Raw genomic sequence first — 16,525 nt, forward strand, 5'->3', positions numbered from 1 at the left:
TTATGCGATTATTATTTGTATTATCTCTCTAATCTCTGCATTTATGCGGTTATTATATGGTCCTCCTAAGTGGCCGGTTCTGTTTGTTTTATAGTCATGTCATCGACCAAATCGTATTCCTTTCGTAATCGTTGGTGTAGTGATATCAGGTTATATCACAATTGATCACTAATGTGAAATTTAAAACACAAAAATTGATAACTAATCTACCATATCCAAGATCATGGATTGCTAGATATAAAGATCTACGGCTTAAAACGTTTTGATTTGATGTTATTCTCAACTAAGAATTTTGTAGTCATGTTATCTAATTAAGCTTTTGGCACAAGGAATCAAGAAACTAAACATATCCCATGATTGTGAATATTTCAAAACACACACTAAAAATCAAAAACAAAAACAAAACAAAAGTCTTTCACTTTAACCACCGGAGATCAGTCGTAGAACAAGGCGAGATTTTTCCGGCGAACCCATCACCGTAACAACAAGAGTAATCAGATTCATGATCTCCCCAAAGACAACCATTATAAGCACTCTTGAAACTCGGACTCCTCAAACTGTCTTCCTCCGCATAACACAACCGCTTCTTCACCGTTCCAACTGGTCTCCGCCGTGGCGTGCTCTGAGTCCGAGCCTTAGCCTTCGCCGACTCCGTCGCCGTCATGTAATTAGGCTGAACCATCGAAGAAGGCGAAGAAGAACACGGTATTCTCGGACTAGCTGATCTCACCCCGAAGGTTCTCGTGGCTCTGCACGACGGTGGAGTCGCTGGATATGATCTGTCAAGATTCTTGATCGGATCTTTTGTGATTGAATCGTCCCATTGTTTAGTAGCCATCCATTGATCAAGCCATTTTGTTCTCTCTAGTAGCTCCCTATCGTCGCCGACTGATTGATTCCGGTAAGACCGACTCCGAATCTTTCACACAAAACGACAAAAAATAAAAACGTTAGTAGTATTATGAAAGTAGATTTTTTTTGTCGGCATTATGAAAATAGATTAAATTGTATATTTTGATATTTTTGGATCATTCACGAATTAGTGTAAATAATTTTAAAGACTTAACTTGACCCCAAAAAAGTCTAGATTTTTATCTATTATGAAAATAGATTAAAATTGTATATGTTAAAAAAAAAAAATTTCCTAAATCAACTAGTGCAAATAAGTTTTCAAGTCTAATTAAACTAGAATTCACCAAAAAAAAAGTCTAATTAAACTAGACCCCAAAAAAAGAAGTTTAAGAAAATAATAAACTTGACCCCAAAAATAAAGTCTAAACTTTAAAATATTTAAAGTCCATAATAAGCCGTATAAACTCAACTCTAAATCTTAAATTCCATAACGCAAAAAATAAACAAAATGATGAATTTCACCAATTATCCCTTTAAAAAAATAATAATTTATTTAACAAAAAATCCAATAATTAATATTTAAATACCTGATTGGAGAGAGCAAGTGCTTGAGCTTTCTCTCGCATAATAGCAATCTCTAATCTCCTCTGCAAAATCGATTCGGTTTCTTCGGAGTTAAATTCATTGGTGCATCTACTCATGTCCCTCGACTGCAAATTCAGACCATTTATTGTCTTAGGATCACATGAAACAATTAAAGAAGGCTTTTTATTTAAAAAAACAAAAAAAAATCTCTAACCAAAGATCTACGGCTACGGATGTCTTGAAGATATGGTTTCCTTTCCCCAAAACCGTTAGATTCAGCGAACATTGAGTTACGTCTTGCTTCAATGTTATAACAATTCGTTGTTGGTGATGATGATAAGACTCTTGAACGTTGTTGTTGTTGTTGTTGTTGATGATGATCATTAAGCACTTGATCTTGAACTCGAACCAAAGCCTTGATGCATCTTAAAGTGAGTTTAGCTTGGTTCCTAACATTATTACCTCTCACTAATGCTTGTAACTTCACTATCCCTCTCAATGCTCGTAAAGCCTTCTTCGCCTTTTAAAATTAGATGCAAAAAAATTTAGACACTAACAAATTACAAACATCAAAGTTTAAATATTTAAACGATAAACACAAGATTTTGACAAAAAAAACTTTAGAATCAATAATCCAATGAACACCTAATTAAAATACACAAAACAATAACACATGAGTTTGTTTACTTACGAGGTAACCTCTGAAAGCTGTCTGAATAATAATGGCAGCCCAATGACGTCTTATAAAATCTGGAGTTGCCGTTAGCTTAACGATCTCGGCGACCGCTTTATCCACGGCGGAGATAGTCACCGCCGGTTTGTCCTCCTCTTCTGTCTTCGCCGCAGGTATCGTGCCGGTTACAGAGTTAGTGGTTGGGAGTTTGGTTTTTCGAAAAATCCATCCTTTCTTTTCTTTTTTCTGCAATAAACACAAAAGATCGAAACTTTGGAGTTAAATCTCAAGACCCACGAATCTAAAACATTATTTAAGTGGGTAAAATTAAATAGACCTTATTATAATGATCAGTTTCTTTGCGGTGAGTCTTCTTGTCGGAATCTTTAGTCGGTGACCAGAGAATCTTCTTTACGGCCGTGAACCACGACGTTCCGTTCTTCTTAGCCATCTTAAGAGTTAACGAACCTGAGAGAAAGAAAGGTCGAACTCAGCTGCTACTAGTGAGGAGTTGATGCTCATGTATGTAACTAAACTAAACTACTACGTACAACACGAGACTGAGGAAGAATACATCAACGTAAATATATATATACACGACAGAGACGATAACTATTTATTTTGTCGCACTTATGAAATTAGTATAAAGGGATATTATATTAAAAGTTTAGTTAAAATCAAGAATTTAAGGGTTCTCTCTATCTCTCACTCACTCTCTTGTAGTCTTGTGCATGGTTTTTTTTTTCATTTAAAATGGTTTTCACTTTCTCACCTAAGAACCTGAGCAAAAAGTAGAAAATATTAACAGCTGTTGATGAATCAATAATGCATAACGGTAAAACAAAAATAACTAAATTAAGAATAGACTAAAATATTTGGTGATGATGATTATATACAAACGAGTGGGCATCAGAAATGTTGCAGCTTTTTTGTTATTTTGATATTAAAAGGCAAGTACACTTGCACAGATGTTACATGGGATTATTAAATGTATAAAACAATTTAATTGTATAATAGTAAATGAAGGATTTGACGGTCCAAGATGACATTGTAAACATTTTCAAGGAGAAGATAGCCACAGACTTTAATGCCTCTCGTTGCACCAAGAATCCAAAGTTCCCAAATAATTTTTTATTGGTATTTTCTTGTAATTGTTTTCCTTCTTTGGGTAAATTGTAATTCAGCTCTTTCATTGGCGTCACGTGTTACACAATATAGATTCCAGTGATTACATTTCTCGTAAATTACAAAATACAAAAGAAAATTTTAAATAATTCTGATATATACAATTTGGCCTGAGAGAATATAGTCTTCAAGAACTGTTATGTTGGATTAGAAATCTTATAGCAGTGACTAGAGATCTTAAAACAGACTCTATTTTTTTATACGATATGAAACCAAACTGTTTAAAGTCACAATATTGATTCATTACCATCAAACTGTTTACATTAAACCAAACTTTTAATTCACCAGTTAGAAATTTTTTTCTCGTTCCCTACCAACTGCTAATTTGGATTTAGAGTTAGGGTGGTGATATTATGCGTAACAGAAATGTCACAGACGTAATCATAAACTGATTTCATTATTCAAAACTCCTAAATATAGTACAGTATATAAGATCATAATGCATACATGCATGATAGATGCGAATGAGATGCTACTAAAAACAAGGCGTGCTGATAAAGGACGACAAGACCTCGAAGACTACAAAATAATGGTTTTGGCCAAAATACAACTTTGAAACTGAGATTCTTTATATTTTCGTATCGAGAAAAGGTCTCATGAGGGAGTTTGCTTGGACTAGTCAAAACCTCCTTGAGTTAATTTACCGATAAGATTCTAATTCTTTTGAATGTAATTAAATATTTGATTTTTGGCTTAAAGACGTACCCCTCAAATTTGTTTCTCATGTAATGGTAATTAAAATTGAGAAACCTAATAATGATCTAAATCATGCAGTCCATATTAGTATGTTTAATAATTAATATGGATAATATCAATGAAATTTCGAGATTATTCTCCTAATGAGGAATATTTTGTCGCTTGTGTTAGGAGGAATTAGTAGGTGAGATTTAGCAAGAATTATGTTAACTAGAAAATAGGGACTAGAGTGCAAGATGAGCCCATGTGAGTTAGTTGTCTATAAATTTCATAAAGTGATCAATAATAAATATAAAATAATTTAGTTGATTAATTTTTTGTTTGCTTTGCTACTTAGGTAGTATTTGTTCAATTATTACTGACAATTTGTTTAATTAGTACGATTAGGGTACACCAATAACCTCAGGGCAATAAAGTCATTAAACATTGACCACAATAACCACATATTGGGACCTCCTGAATAAGGCCTGAGCCAATAGTGCATTATCCTACCCTCTGCACCTATCAATAATTGTTGTTGTTTTCTTCATAATTATCCCCTTCATAAATATTTCACTTTCTAATTTAAGACACTAAAATACTACAGTGTATAACACTTATAGGTGTGGCTTGTATACCACTAATTGTCCATAAATTGTTTGATTGGGCTTAGGCTTTACTTGGCTCACTATCTCACTAATTTTAAAAGAGGATGAGATAAAACGGCTAATAAGAAGACAAGACAATTACGAATGAGATCATTGACAATATCAATATGCATTCAAGAACTTCAAGAGGTCCAATATTCTTGGCTTTCAATTAGTTATAACTTATAAGCATAAGAAAGGCATACGATCCTTCAGACCTAATTACTCGTATTATATCATAGGTCATGTTTTGTGTATGTATATATGGACCCTATTTTAATAGCAAAAACCTATATTTTTAGGCCTAAAGTATGAAATCAATTTCTTTGTTCAGTAGTTTTCTTAGGGTTTTAAGGCACCTAGTATGAAGTCACTTATGTTAATATGTTTGTGCTCTGTGCATAAACACTTTTGGCCCATGCTCGAAACCGAGCATGCATTCCTTAGTGAGCACAATCCATACAAAATCTTTAACTTCAAAAAAGTATCCTCTAAATGCCGCAATCACCCGCAACACCCTTCACTTAAGAGGTTAAAGTGCTGAATGGTTATCTTTGCGGGTAGTGATGTTTCACATCAATTATGAAAATTATTTTGTACTATTTCATATGGTTTGGACCTGCTACTTTTCGCAAACGTTTGCAATAGCGAGCAAATTGTAGGTGGTTGAAAAAATATTATCTTGAATATTAGTAAAAGTCTACTAAAAAGAGAGAATAATATTAGTAAAAATCTACTATAAAGGTAAAACAAAATTTTGGTTTCCTCTCTATCAAATATGTGTGTATAAACAACTATCCTAAATCTCTTTAAACATATACTTTTATAATTAGTTGTTCTATACGTTATTTACAATAAAATTTGAATTTGGAATTTATAATATAATATAATGTTTAGTTTCTTATAGACATCATATATTATTGTAACCACTATCAACCAGTCATCTATGTCTTGAAAACAGACTCATTTTTAACTATTATACAAGTCATATAAATTGTTCAATAACAATCGAAACAACAACAGAACTCCCATACCATTACTTTAAAACCATTCAAACACTTATACTTTAACGTTGGTTTTAGAATGATATCACATAGGGTATTCGCTATGCTTCTTGTTTCTTTCCCTCTATTTCTGTGTAATATTTGCATCTTTTGTTAGTTAATGGTTGTTTAATCTCTTTTAGAAACTCTTCTGAGTTCATCAATGGAAAATCGTTAGCAAAAAAAAAAAAAAAACTGAAATAGAGAGACTCGTCATTATTGATTCGAGTCAAACTAAACTTGTTACAGACTTACATGTGACTGAGGGATACTAAAAACTTTCATTTTCTAAGTTTAGCGCCTAAAACGTGAATGTGTAGGGTCCATGTCCAAATTTAAAAAACGGCCATTATATTATATGGTTTTAATATTTTATAAATCCATTTTGAATCTTAGAGCTACAAGAAAATGTCACAAAAAATGTTTTCATTAAGAAAAAATGCCTTCTGAAATCACTTTATTTCAGCTCAAATAAAGAAAAGAAACATTACTTTAATTTCTAGCTCACAACTCAAATCATCAATTTATATATCAAGCTTTTAACCAATTTCTATTACTAAAGGATTTTTTATTATATATATTTTTTTCATCCCCATAGATCATGTATAATCAACTGTATGACACTTAGAAAAAATCATATACCTCTCATGTATTTTTTAAAAGCATCCTAATCTATAGCTAGCTATTTTAGTCTTATAAGTTATTCCCTATTTCAAAATAGAAGTCATATAAGTTCAACAAAATGTGTAGTATTTTATATGAAACATTTTTTTATCAATATATAAATATATGAAACTATTGAAGTGAAATAATAGATAGTGAAACCTTTATTTCTTCTTCAATCAATCACCATCTTTAACTTTACTTTTGACAACAAACCTAAAAGAGTAACAAAAGCCACTAAACCAAAAAAAAAAACAAACAAAAGACCCAATTTTTTTTCTATTTTTAAGAGTTTTGTCTTGCTCTCTTACTCGACCGTTCCTCCCAATAAATTTCAAATTATAAATTTTTCGAAACCTCCAAAAAAAGGAATTTCCCGGCGTCGAAATCGAGAGAAAACAAAAATCCAATCTTTTCCGGTGATAATGGGTTGCGTCTCATCGAACCTCCTGAATCACGACGACGATTTCCCTCAGATCGGAGGTGGCGCCGCCTTTGGCCACCACATCGTCAAGCTTACCTCCACCACTTATGGTCTTCTCACTCTCGATCCTCCTCCTCCTCCATCTTCTCCTCCTATGACGCCGCCTGAGAAATTCACCGTCGACGGCACGGAGTCAAATTCGCTGTGGTCCGAGCCAAGGCTAATTAAGTCTGAGCCGGAGGTTATCAACTCCTGGGAGTTAATGTCTGGTCTCGACGGCGAGAGTTTCCGATTCACCCCTCTCCCAAAGACTCCGGTGAAGTACAAAGTCTTTGGCGGAGAAAACAAAGAGAATTCAGATCCAAATCGGAGAAACCCTAGAAAATCGTTGAACGACGGAGCTCTGAAACCGCTAGATCCGAAAGTCGAGCGGATTTGTCTTCCCGGAGAAGAGAATTCGGATCCCAATCGGATAAACCCTAGAAAATCCTACGCTCTGGAATCGCAAGATCAGAAAATCGCGGAGAAATACGAGAGGATTTGTCCACCAGGAGGAGATCATCGCGTGGTGATCTACACAACGTCGTTGCGCGGCGTGCGTCGGACATTCGAGGCGTGTAACGCCGTGAGAGCGGCGGTGGAGAGTTTCGGAGTAGTGGTCTGCGAGAGAGACGTGTCGATGGACAGAGGATTCAGAGAAGAGCTCGCGAGTCTAATGGCGAAGAGGGTTAAGAAAGACGAGGAGGCTGCATTGCCGCCTAGGGTTTTCGTTAAAGGAAGGTACATTGGTGGAGCAGAGGAAGTGCTGAGATTAGTCGAGGAAGGTCTTTTCGGAGAGCTGATCCGTGGCCTGCCGAGAAAGAAAACGCACGGCGATGGAGACGGTGCTTGTGATGGATGTGGCGGGTTGTTTTTCTTGCCGTGTTTCCGATGTAACGGAAGCTGTAAAGTGGTGAAAGGATGGAGAAGCGAAGCTGTAGTTGTGAGGTGTACGGAGTGTAATGAGAACGGTCTTGTTCCATGTCCGATTTGCAGCTGAGAGAGATAGAAAAAGAGAGCTCTCTATGATTTCCTCTGTTTCGTTTCCTCTCTCTAAAAGCTATGACTGAAACAGAGCAAATCTTGTTCTAGCTGAGATAATTATGTGTTCCATTATGTATAACTCAATACAAAATACTTTTGTGTTCTATGATCTGAGATTTGCAGCTCTGTAATCTTGGTGAAATTCACAAAAACGAGTAATTCCAGCAAACCAAGAAAAATAGTCAACTTAGATCTAAGAAGTTCTGATCCCTCAATATTTTACTACAAAGACACCTCCTGGCAACTTTCTAAGTCAGATACAGAATCTGAAGTAGGCTTCTTGTTGGGTCTCTTTTTCTTCTGCGTTTTCTCCTTGTGAACTTGATTAGAAACTCTATCAGCGTTGGCAACGATCTTGGAGACGGTGAAACCGGAATCTTCAAAAGTGCGTGCTCGTTGTGGGAGCAACGAGTCACGAAGGAACACATCAATGCCTTCGTGAGTCCACACTCCTAATACGGCTTCTCCTTTGAGTCCTAAAGCAAACCAACCGAGACCAGATACAGCGATATCCACTGAACTCGTGTCCCAATTGCTCCCACTCACTCGGAACTCCTTTCTAACCCATTTCCCCATCTCTTCCACACGCTTCTCCCCAATCGGCGGCTTCATCAAGAATCAAAATGCACTTCAAAGGTTAAAACTTGTATCAAGGGTCCTAACTTTATCCGGAACACTAACTTCTTCAAGTAAATTACAATCTGATTATACCAAATTGGACAAAGTGTTCAACTACTTCAAGCCATATTTTCCACTGTATGAGAGAAGAAACATAGACATGGCTTTACCTGCAAACGAGAACCGAAATGTTCCTCGAGCGTTTTGTATGCATTCTCCTTCTTCCCCATGTGAAGTGGAACATGAGGAGACGCCCAAACTGTAACATAAATAGAATCTACAGATGATTCATCAATGTCAAGTCTCATTAGCCCACCAATATGAACCGTATAACCTTCCTGCAAGAAAAAATCCAGTGAACAAATCAGTCAATAACACAACACAATTCACTTTAGTTACAATTATAAAAAAGGATAATGAATATCAAACCAAACCTTGATCCTGTAAGTCCTAGGCTTAAGCTCCTTGCTGATATGAACAAGCCTCTGCTCCTCTCTCGTGAGCCTCGTCGTAATCTGATGAGGATTCAACAATCCAGGAGTATCAAACAGTTTCGCCTCAAAAGGCAAAACACCTTCGATCCTAACTATCCCCAATGTAGTTCCCGGCACCGGAGCCTCCGTCAAATGCCAAACTTTCCCGCCAAAAACCTTCCCCACGGCGTTAATCAGAGTGCTTTTCCCGGCGTTCTGCGACCCAACAGCCCAAACCTGCCCTCTCTTCCCGGCCATCGCCGCCACGTCCTCAACCAAATCCTTGATTCCCCAGTTCTTCAAAGGGCTAACGAAATGTAGCTTCGTGATCTTGCTTAAACCTCCTTCACGAGCTCTCTGTCTCACCCAATGCTCAAATTTCGTCGGAGATAACGAGCTCGGTAACAAATCGATCTTAGTCACCACGACGACGACTCTAGGGACGTTTCCTGATTTCCCTTCTTTCCACGCTGTGTTGTTCTCGTCGATTGTTCTCGACACGAGCTTCGCGACTCTCTTTGGGAAAGATCCGTCGAAATCCGAAGCGTCTACGACCATCAGAACGACGGTTCGAGCACCGGAAGCTGAACTTAGTCGTCTCCCAACTGTGTGATCGAAATCGAAATCCGGAAGAAGATTCTCCACCGTTGGATCCTTCACTTTCCCGTAATGTCTAAGTGAATGGCACCTTGCGCACACTAAGGGTCTTACATCGGATGATTCCTTATCGGCTTCATCGTCGTCTTTAGGGTTTAGATCGTCACAGTGATCTGGTTCAGCGATAAACCCTCGTTTGATTGAATCGATGAATTCGGGCTCCTGAGAGACGGGTACGAGACGACGAAGAATCGAATCGGTCTTCTGTTTCTCGGTCGATGGTCGAATGAAGAAACCTGGATGTTTCGGGTTTGTGTTCTGCATATGAACTCCGCAACCTGGGCAAATGGTGACGGAAGTGGCAGCATCGTAATTTCCATCTCGGTTTAGTGGAAGAGCCTTGGAAGAAGAAGAAGAAGAATAGAAACGCGAAGGGTATAGAAACGGCGATTTCGATCTAGTGTTGAAGTGATGGCGATTGAGAAATGAAGTAAGAAGAGTAACAGAAGGGTTTGTTTCGATCCATAAGGAAGATTTTAAGGAGGATAGTGAAAGGGTTAAGAAAGGTTTAAGCTTTGATGATGAAAGCTCTCTCGCTGCTTTCGCAAGCATTTCACTCCGGCGTGGTCAGGGACAGAGACGACGAATCAGATTCTGAGATTTAGGGTTTTACTTGATTTTTTCTCTGAGGAGAAAGACGAGCGTGATTGGGTTTGGGAAAATTTCGGAAATGTATCTGTAGTTTTCATGCTTTACATATAAGTACCTAAACTATTGTTTTAACTCCAAACTACACAGGTCGTAGGTGCCCGAGGCTCATTGTCTTTTAGCTTGTACGTTACCGAATTGCTTATTTGGTGGTTTTATTTTTTTTTATCTCGTTTTTACATTTTTGTACGCAGCCGTTTCCTCTAATCTGATTATCTTTCTCTCTCTCTCTTCTCAACCTATTTAGTTGTTTTGATGGCGGAAAACGGAGATAACTCCCAAATCATTCCTAAACCTAAGAACAATCCTGATATTTATTTCGAACGACTGCAACGAATTCTCCGCTAGATCCTTGGAATTCTCGCTAGCCCAAAACTAGATGTACCGGATTAGAAGATTCAGCAGCAATTTTGTACAATTTGAGCAACTTATTTGAGAGTGCATGCGCTGCAGCACGAAATTAGATGTTTCAAAAATCTCTCCCGTCCAGATTCCATCAAAATAATGATGGATGATGATTTTGATGTTGTTTCTGTGTCCAAAGCATTTGTAACGTGCTTGTTAGGTTCATCTGTGACATCCTAGTCGAAGTTCTCTAAAATTGTTGACAAAGAATTTGGTTGATGAAAAACAACGCGACAACACTGTATTCGATCTCAGAAAAATCAATAACGATCTTTGACTCGCCTTCCAATAATCACTCTCTCCACCAAAGTCCTCTAACGGCGATGGAAAATCGTATGACACAGAGTCTGTGGAGTTGCATCAAGAAGCCTATTACCATCAGGTTTAGGATGATGAGGAGAGGAACAAGTCATTGGTTTCTGGTTCCGGCAGTTCTGAGGTGTCGAAACAAGAAGTAAATAAAGCCATTGACGATGATGAGTTGAACGATGAGAATAGCGGGTCCAGTGGTGCTGTAGCCCGGATGTGTGGGACGACGTGCCGAAAACAAAGTGTTTGAAGTCGATCACCATTTAGTGAAATATGGTTAAGGAATAATCGGCATTAAAATTTGCATGTTTTATCGTAGTCTTTAAAAACTATAAAATATGATCATGATGGTTGTTTTAGGAACCCTTTGTTTGATCTTTTGGTCGTGGTCGGTTAATATTGGATCTTATGATGGTACTATTTGGGTTTAGAAGGTGTTGTTAACCCGATTAAGAAAAAAAAGTGATTTTGCCTATTCTATTAAAAATAAGAGCAAAGAAGATAAAATGTTAGAATTTTTGTTTATTAACTAAAAGGTTTAGAAATGTTAGGGGTTTTTATAGTTTTAGCAATCTAATTATACATTTTTGTTAAGAGTCTGTCAATTATAATAAACAAAATTATTAGTAAGTGTATTGTTTTAATAGTTCAATAATATGTATTTATTTTTTATCTACGTAGAAAATTAAACTATCAGGAAAAGATTAGGTGTGTAAGAGTTCAAAATAATTGTTTTTATTGAGTTATTTTTTTTTTTTTGCGGTTTTCTCTATTCTTAGCTTTTTTTCTTTTGCGGTTGTAGATCTTCTCGTCAGCATCTCGTGAGCAATATAGTTCTACATTTGTTGTTTTCTTATGACTTTTCTAATGGTTTCCAGAGCTTTACTATTTGGTTTAATATCTCATCATGTGTCTCCTGTGTATCAGATTTAGTTTTCAGAATTTTTTTTTTGTTTTTTTGTTTGCTTTGTGTATCATATTTCAACTTTGTATTCTACATTTCTTATATAACAGAAAATTTTCAGTGAATAAGAAGAAGTTTTTTTTTTTGTTGAACAAGTTAGAAAATGGTTTTGTTTCTAATGAATTCGAGATTTTGTTCTTTTGTGTTTATGGAAAGCATAAAAAATGTCAAAACGAATAGAGAGAAACTGCAAAAGCACCAAAGGTTCTCGAAAAGTGGCAAGTGTAGTGAAATTGGACACCACATACATATGTACTTGCAAAAGGCGAAACTATCCTTAGGAGTTTTTTTTGTTTTTCTTAACTTTATATGTTCGATTTGAGATGCTCAACTTTGACCAGGTTGACTTGTTTGATGATATAAATCTACACTAGATTCTAACCGCGTGCATCCGCACAGGAATATTTTTTATTGTTTAACGAATTTTGTAATATAATTTGTGTTTTTGAGTTTAGATATAATTATTTTTATAAATATATTTTTTAATAAGTGAAAATATTGATTTTTTTGTTTAGATATATTTTTCTAGTAATAAAATTAATTATGATTATAAAAATATAACTTTAACCCGTCCGCTAATATTAATTCAAAATGAACTATTATAAAAACATAATTCTAACTTTTCCGTTCATATTACCGTATAAGATAAATATTTGTTAAAAGTTTGAGATGTATTAACAGTATTATATAGCATTATAGTTTTCTAAAATTTAATCAACGAAGGGAGTGTACAACTGGTTTTTCAAAGCACATTTTAGTGCATGCAATAATTTTTAATTTTTTATGTTTTTATTTTGTATGAAAAATATATTTTCGATATACATGTATAATTAAAAATTAGTGATTTTAGTTACCAATATATTTTTAACCCGGTTTTTATATATATTTTTAGTTCTATAAATTTTTAAAAATAAATTTTTAATATTTAAATTATACATTTGAATTTTACCTATTATTTTATTATTAATTTGTAAATAAATCATAATCGTAAATATATTATATAAGCAACATATATATTATATCATTTACATCATTATAAATATTTTATATTTCAAATATGATCATTATTTTTCATATGTGAATTATTTTTTTTTTAAATTCTACATATTTTTGATAAAAAATGTTTAATAGTATAGAAAGTATTTAAATTAGAATCTTTAAATCAAATCTAAATTAATATCTGATTATTATTTAATCAAATCAAATCAAATCTAAATTACCTATATTTATGGAATTCTAAAAATATTTAAATTAATAATTAATTTTCGAAATTAAATATAAATAATTATTAAAATTAATTTTAAACACTTAGTACTAAATGTGCTTCTGTTTTAATATAATAGACTAGATTTAGATCTGTGCTGTGCACGAGAAATTTTTTGTTTTAAAGATTTCAAGTTTGGAGAGCATATACAATTTAAATTTGTATTTGTGTGTATGTTGATAGTTAGGTTATAAGAATGATTTTATATATCTGTCGCATTACTTGAATGTATATTAACTTGGTATGTTTTTTGTTATTTATAATTCAGGATAAATATTAATTAAATTTTCAATGTTGTCTACATAATATAAACATATATATAGTATTAGACGAATATATATACATATATCTATCGTAATGAGCAAACAGCTATAGAGAATAATGAAAGCAATCTATCTTATTAATAAATACTGAATTTGACATAATTTCATAGAATTAAAACGTTGACTACTTCACTTGGTCACCTTTGTAGCTAAACGACATGAATAGTTGAACCTCCAAACATAATTAAGTACTATATCCTTAGTCTTTAACCTCAATGTCATTGTTCTCGGTCTTATTGGATTTGAAGTACCTAAATAGATATATACAGATATGTTATTACTGGCATTTAGTAAAATATCAAATATTTATAGAGTACTTACTTTTCTTTGAACTTGTCAACTTCAACAATATGGAGATCAAAAAGAAATCTTGACATTCCTCTTGCATCAGAAACAGTCAATGCCCCTAAAACATATATTTTATGTATACTTAATATTTGATTAAACCATAATAACTATTGTAATCATGATTAAATGTTAATAAAATAGTTAGAAACATACCATTGTTGTAAGTTATACGCCAGTCTGTCAATACACATGTTATATTAGAACCACAGGCAGACCACCACTGTGATTGGAAATCATCAGCCAAGTTACCAAAAGCAACACAACTAATTTCAACATTCCTACAATTTATTAACAAAATATATTGTTATCTTAATAACATACAACTAAATAGGTAACGATTCAAATACTTACTTGATATTTCTCAACGTAAATCGTAGTCGACTATAGTATCTACGAAAATCACAATCTAGTCCGTAATCCTTAATCCTTGTAAGTCGTCCAACGTGGACACAGCACCAAGTAGATCTAGTATCACATAAAGCATCAAAAGATGTTTTAAATAATTTAAATTGAAATTCAATGATATTTATAAGACAAATATGAAATACCAATAGGATACTTATGATCAATAGTCCCATCCAAAATATCCTCAAACTCTGAGAAAGAAATAAATTGATTATCGGTGGGGATTTCATATAGTCTTTTGACAGAAGTATTCTGAAGTAGAAAAATCCTCCATTTATGATGAGTTGTTTTCTGAAACCAAAATGAATCATTTACAACAAAATCATGTAGAGTATGCCACTGTCCTTCTTGCAAAGCTTGATCATAATACGAAACCAACACAGGATTAGTCATCGAAGCTTGAATCTTGCATCCCTGTGATAATTTCAGTATCAATATATTAAGATGTTACCGAAAAATAATACTACTATGTAGTAAATAATAATAACTTACTTCTTCATCCACCAGAATAAATTCCAAACCTTCAATTCCTTGTGGACCAAGAGTTTCCCATTTTTTTAAAACCAATATTTTGATTTTCCAGTCCGATCTCCATGAATGCAAATCAGAAACTCGGTGATAGAGTTCCATGGTTAAAGGGTATGATGTGGTATCTAGGTTTTATACAACTGCAAAATACAATATATATAGGAGGCTTTAGGTTTATAGTAATATAGTAAGATTAATATGTCTAATAGAAACAGAATATATCGCATGGATATTTTCCAAGATCAGGAAAATATATTTATCATTTGAAATTTAGAAACTAAATATCTATTAATAAATTCATATATATTATTTTTGATTATAGATAAGTGATTTTTATTTATTGATGATACGATGGTACTATTTATATAGAAGTACAACGATATATATATATAAACTGTGTAATATAATAGAAAAACTTGTTTAAGTTGGTTGCATGTTAAGGATTGTTAATACATGTCTAAATTCCTACTACTCATTAGCGAATAAAAAGACAAAATATATGACTAACAAATAATGCTAAAAATTAAAAAGTAATAATACACTTTATTGAAATAAGATTAAATATGGTAGGAAGAGAAACAAATTGTTTATTAAAACAAACTTAAGAGAAGACCACTCATAACAAAATTGAAAATAGAATATAAAATATAAGATAGCATAACATAAGTCCTAATCCTTTCTTCCTTGAGAACTTGAAGCACTCACGTAGACTTCCGTTATCTTCTTTGCAAGCCTGAGAAGAATATTTTTCATGTAGTTAGTAAGTAAAAGAAAAATCATAATCTAAGACTATTTAATGTTAATAACGTTTATTACTTGATCCCAAAGCTTTTGACTTCATCCAATGGCGGGGCAATAGCAAAACATGAAAGCGATCCCTCCTTGTAATTTTCAATTGTCATATCATCTAATATAAATAAGATAAGGTCATCAAGTTTTGACTGTGTATAAAGTTGTCTTATAAATATGAAAGTCATATAAACGCACCAATGTTTTTCTTAACCAACCAATCAGTTAAGACACAAATAGCAAATGGACTCTTCCCTACAGGACCTTTGCATTTCCCTTCAATCTCGTAAGTCAAGTCATCATGTGCAACACAGTTAAGAGTACAATTCCTACACATTATAATTATTATGATTATATTGTATCTCAAGTAATGATATAAAAACATGAAACCATTATATTACTTACTCTAGATCTTTAATTCGGAATCTCAGTGTTGGAACACTTTTGTCATCGGGATAAACAACAGTTACCATATTTTCAACATGATCCAGAACACCAATCAAATCTGGATTAAAAAATATTGTAGTACAACAACTGATCAATATTACACAATCAATCATACAATACTATAATCGATAACACTAACATAGTTAAATACATAATTAATAAAGATAAATGTTAATACTTACCAACTGGGTAGAAGTGGCTGTAAGGCTTATTGTAAACACGACTGAAATCAACAAAACGAAGGAAAGGATCTCCAGTCAAAGGTCGGGTGGAACTGACCTTAGTTTCACCATCTAAAATAATTTGCTTAATGTGTCTTGTAGTGCGTTCTTCCCACTTAGAAGGAATTAGTTTGAATTTGGATAACTGCACCCAATTTCCTTCTTGCAAAACGTATTCAAAATATGATAGATTGAGGTTACCAACGTAGGCAGAAATTCTGCAACCCTGTTAGGGTAAATGATATAAAACATTAGTAGCAAAACGATATGACGTACTAATAATATAAAACATTGAT

The 16,525-nt window shown here is 33.9% G+C and overlaps 3 protein-coding genes across 3 annotated transcripts; 1 reads left to right on the forward strand and 2 right to left on the reverse strand.

Annotated features, from left to right (window-relative positions):
- Positions 1-332: 332 nt before the first annotated feature.
- Positions 333-2,657, reverse strand: LOC18015294 (protein IQ-DOMAIN 14). Its single transcript, XM_006396963.2, has 5 exons — positions 2,448-2,657; positions 2,129-2,356; positions 1,652-1,957; positions 1,440-1,562; positions 333-919 (listed from the first exon to the last, which is right to left on the reverse strand). The coding sequence occupies exons 1-5, from the start codon at positions 2,559-2,561 to the stop codon at positions 416-418; spliced, it is 1,275 nt and encodes a 424-aa protein (XP_006397026.1). The 5' UTR covers positions 2,562-2,657; the 3' UTR covers positions 333-415.
- A 3,972-nt stretch (positions 2,658-6,629) lies between these two features.
- On the forward strand, positions 6,630-7,809 carry LOC18015283 (uncharacterized protein At3g28850). The gene has a single exon (XM_006396964.2). It carries the CDS (start codon positions 6,749-6,751, stop codon positions 7,784-7,786), a length of 1,038 nt encoding a protein of 345 aa, XP_006397027.1. The 5' UTR covers positions 6,630-6,748; the 3' UTR covers positions 7,787-7,809.
- Positions 7,810-7,879: 70 nt separating this feature from the next.
- On the reverse strand, positions 7,880-10,171 carry LOC18015284 (GTP-binding protein BRASSINAZOLE INSENSITIVE PALE GREEN 2, chloroplastic). The gene is made up of 3 exons (XM_006396965.2): positions 8,883-10,171; positions 8,619-8,786; positions 7,880-8,436 (listed from the first exon to the last, which is right to left on the reverse strand). The coding sequence occupies exons 1-3, from the start codon at positions 10,128-10,130 to the stop codon at positions 8,053-8,055; spliced, it is 1,800 nt and encodes a 599-aa protein (XP_006397028.1). The 5' UTR covers positions 10,131-10,171; the 3' UTR covers positions 7,880-8,052.
- Positions 10,172-16,525: the final 6,354 nt, after the last annotated feature.

Source organism: Eutrema salsugineum, unplaced genomic scaffold (assembly GCF_000478725.1).
Source record: "Eutrema salsugineum unplaced genomic scaffold, Eutsalg1_0 scaffold_3, whole genome shotgun sequence".
Lineage (NCBI taxonomy): Eukaryota > Viridiplantae > Streptophyta > Magnoliopsida > Brassicales > Brassicaceae > Eutrema > Eutrema salsugineum.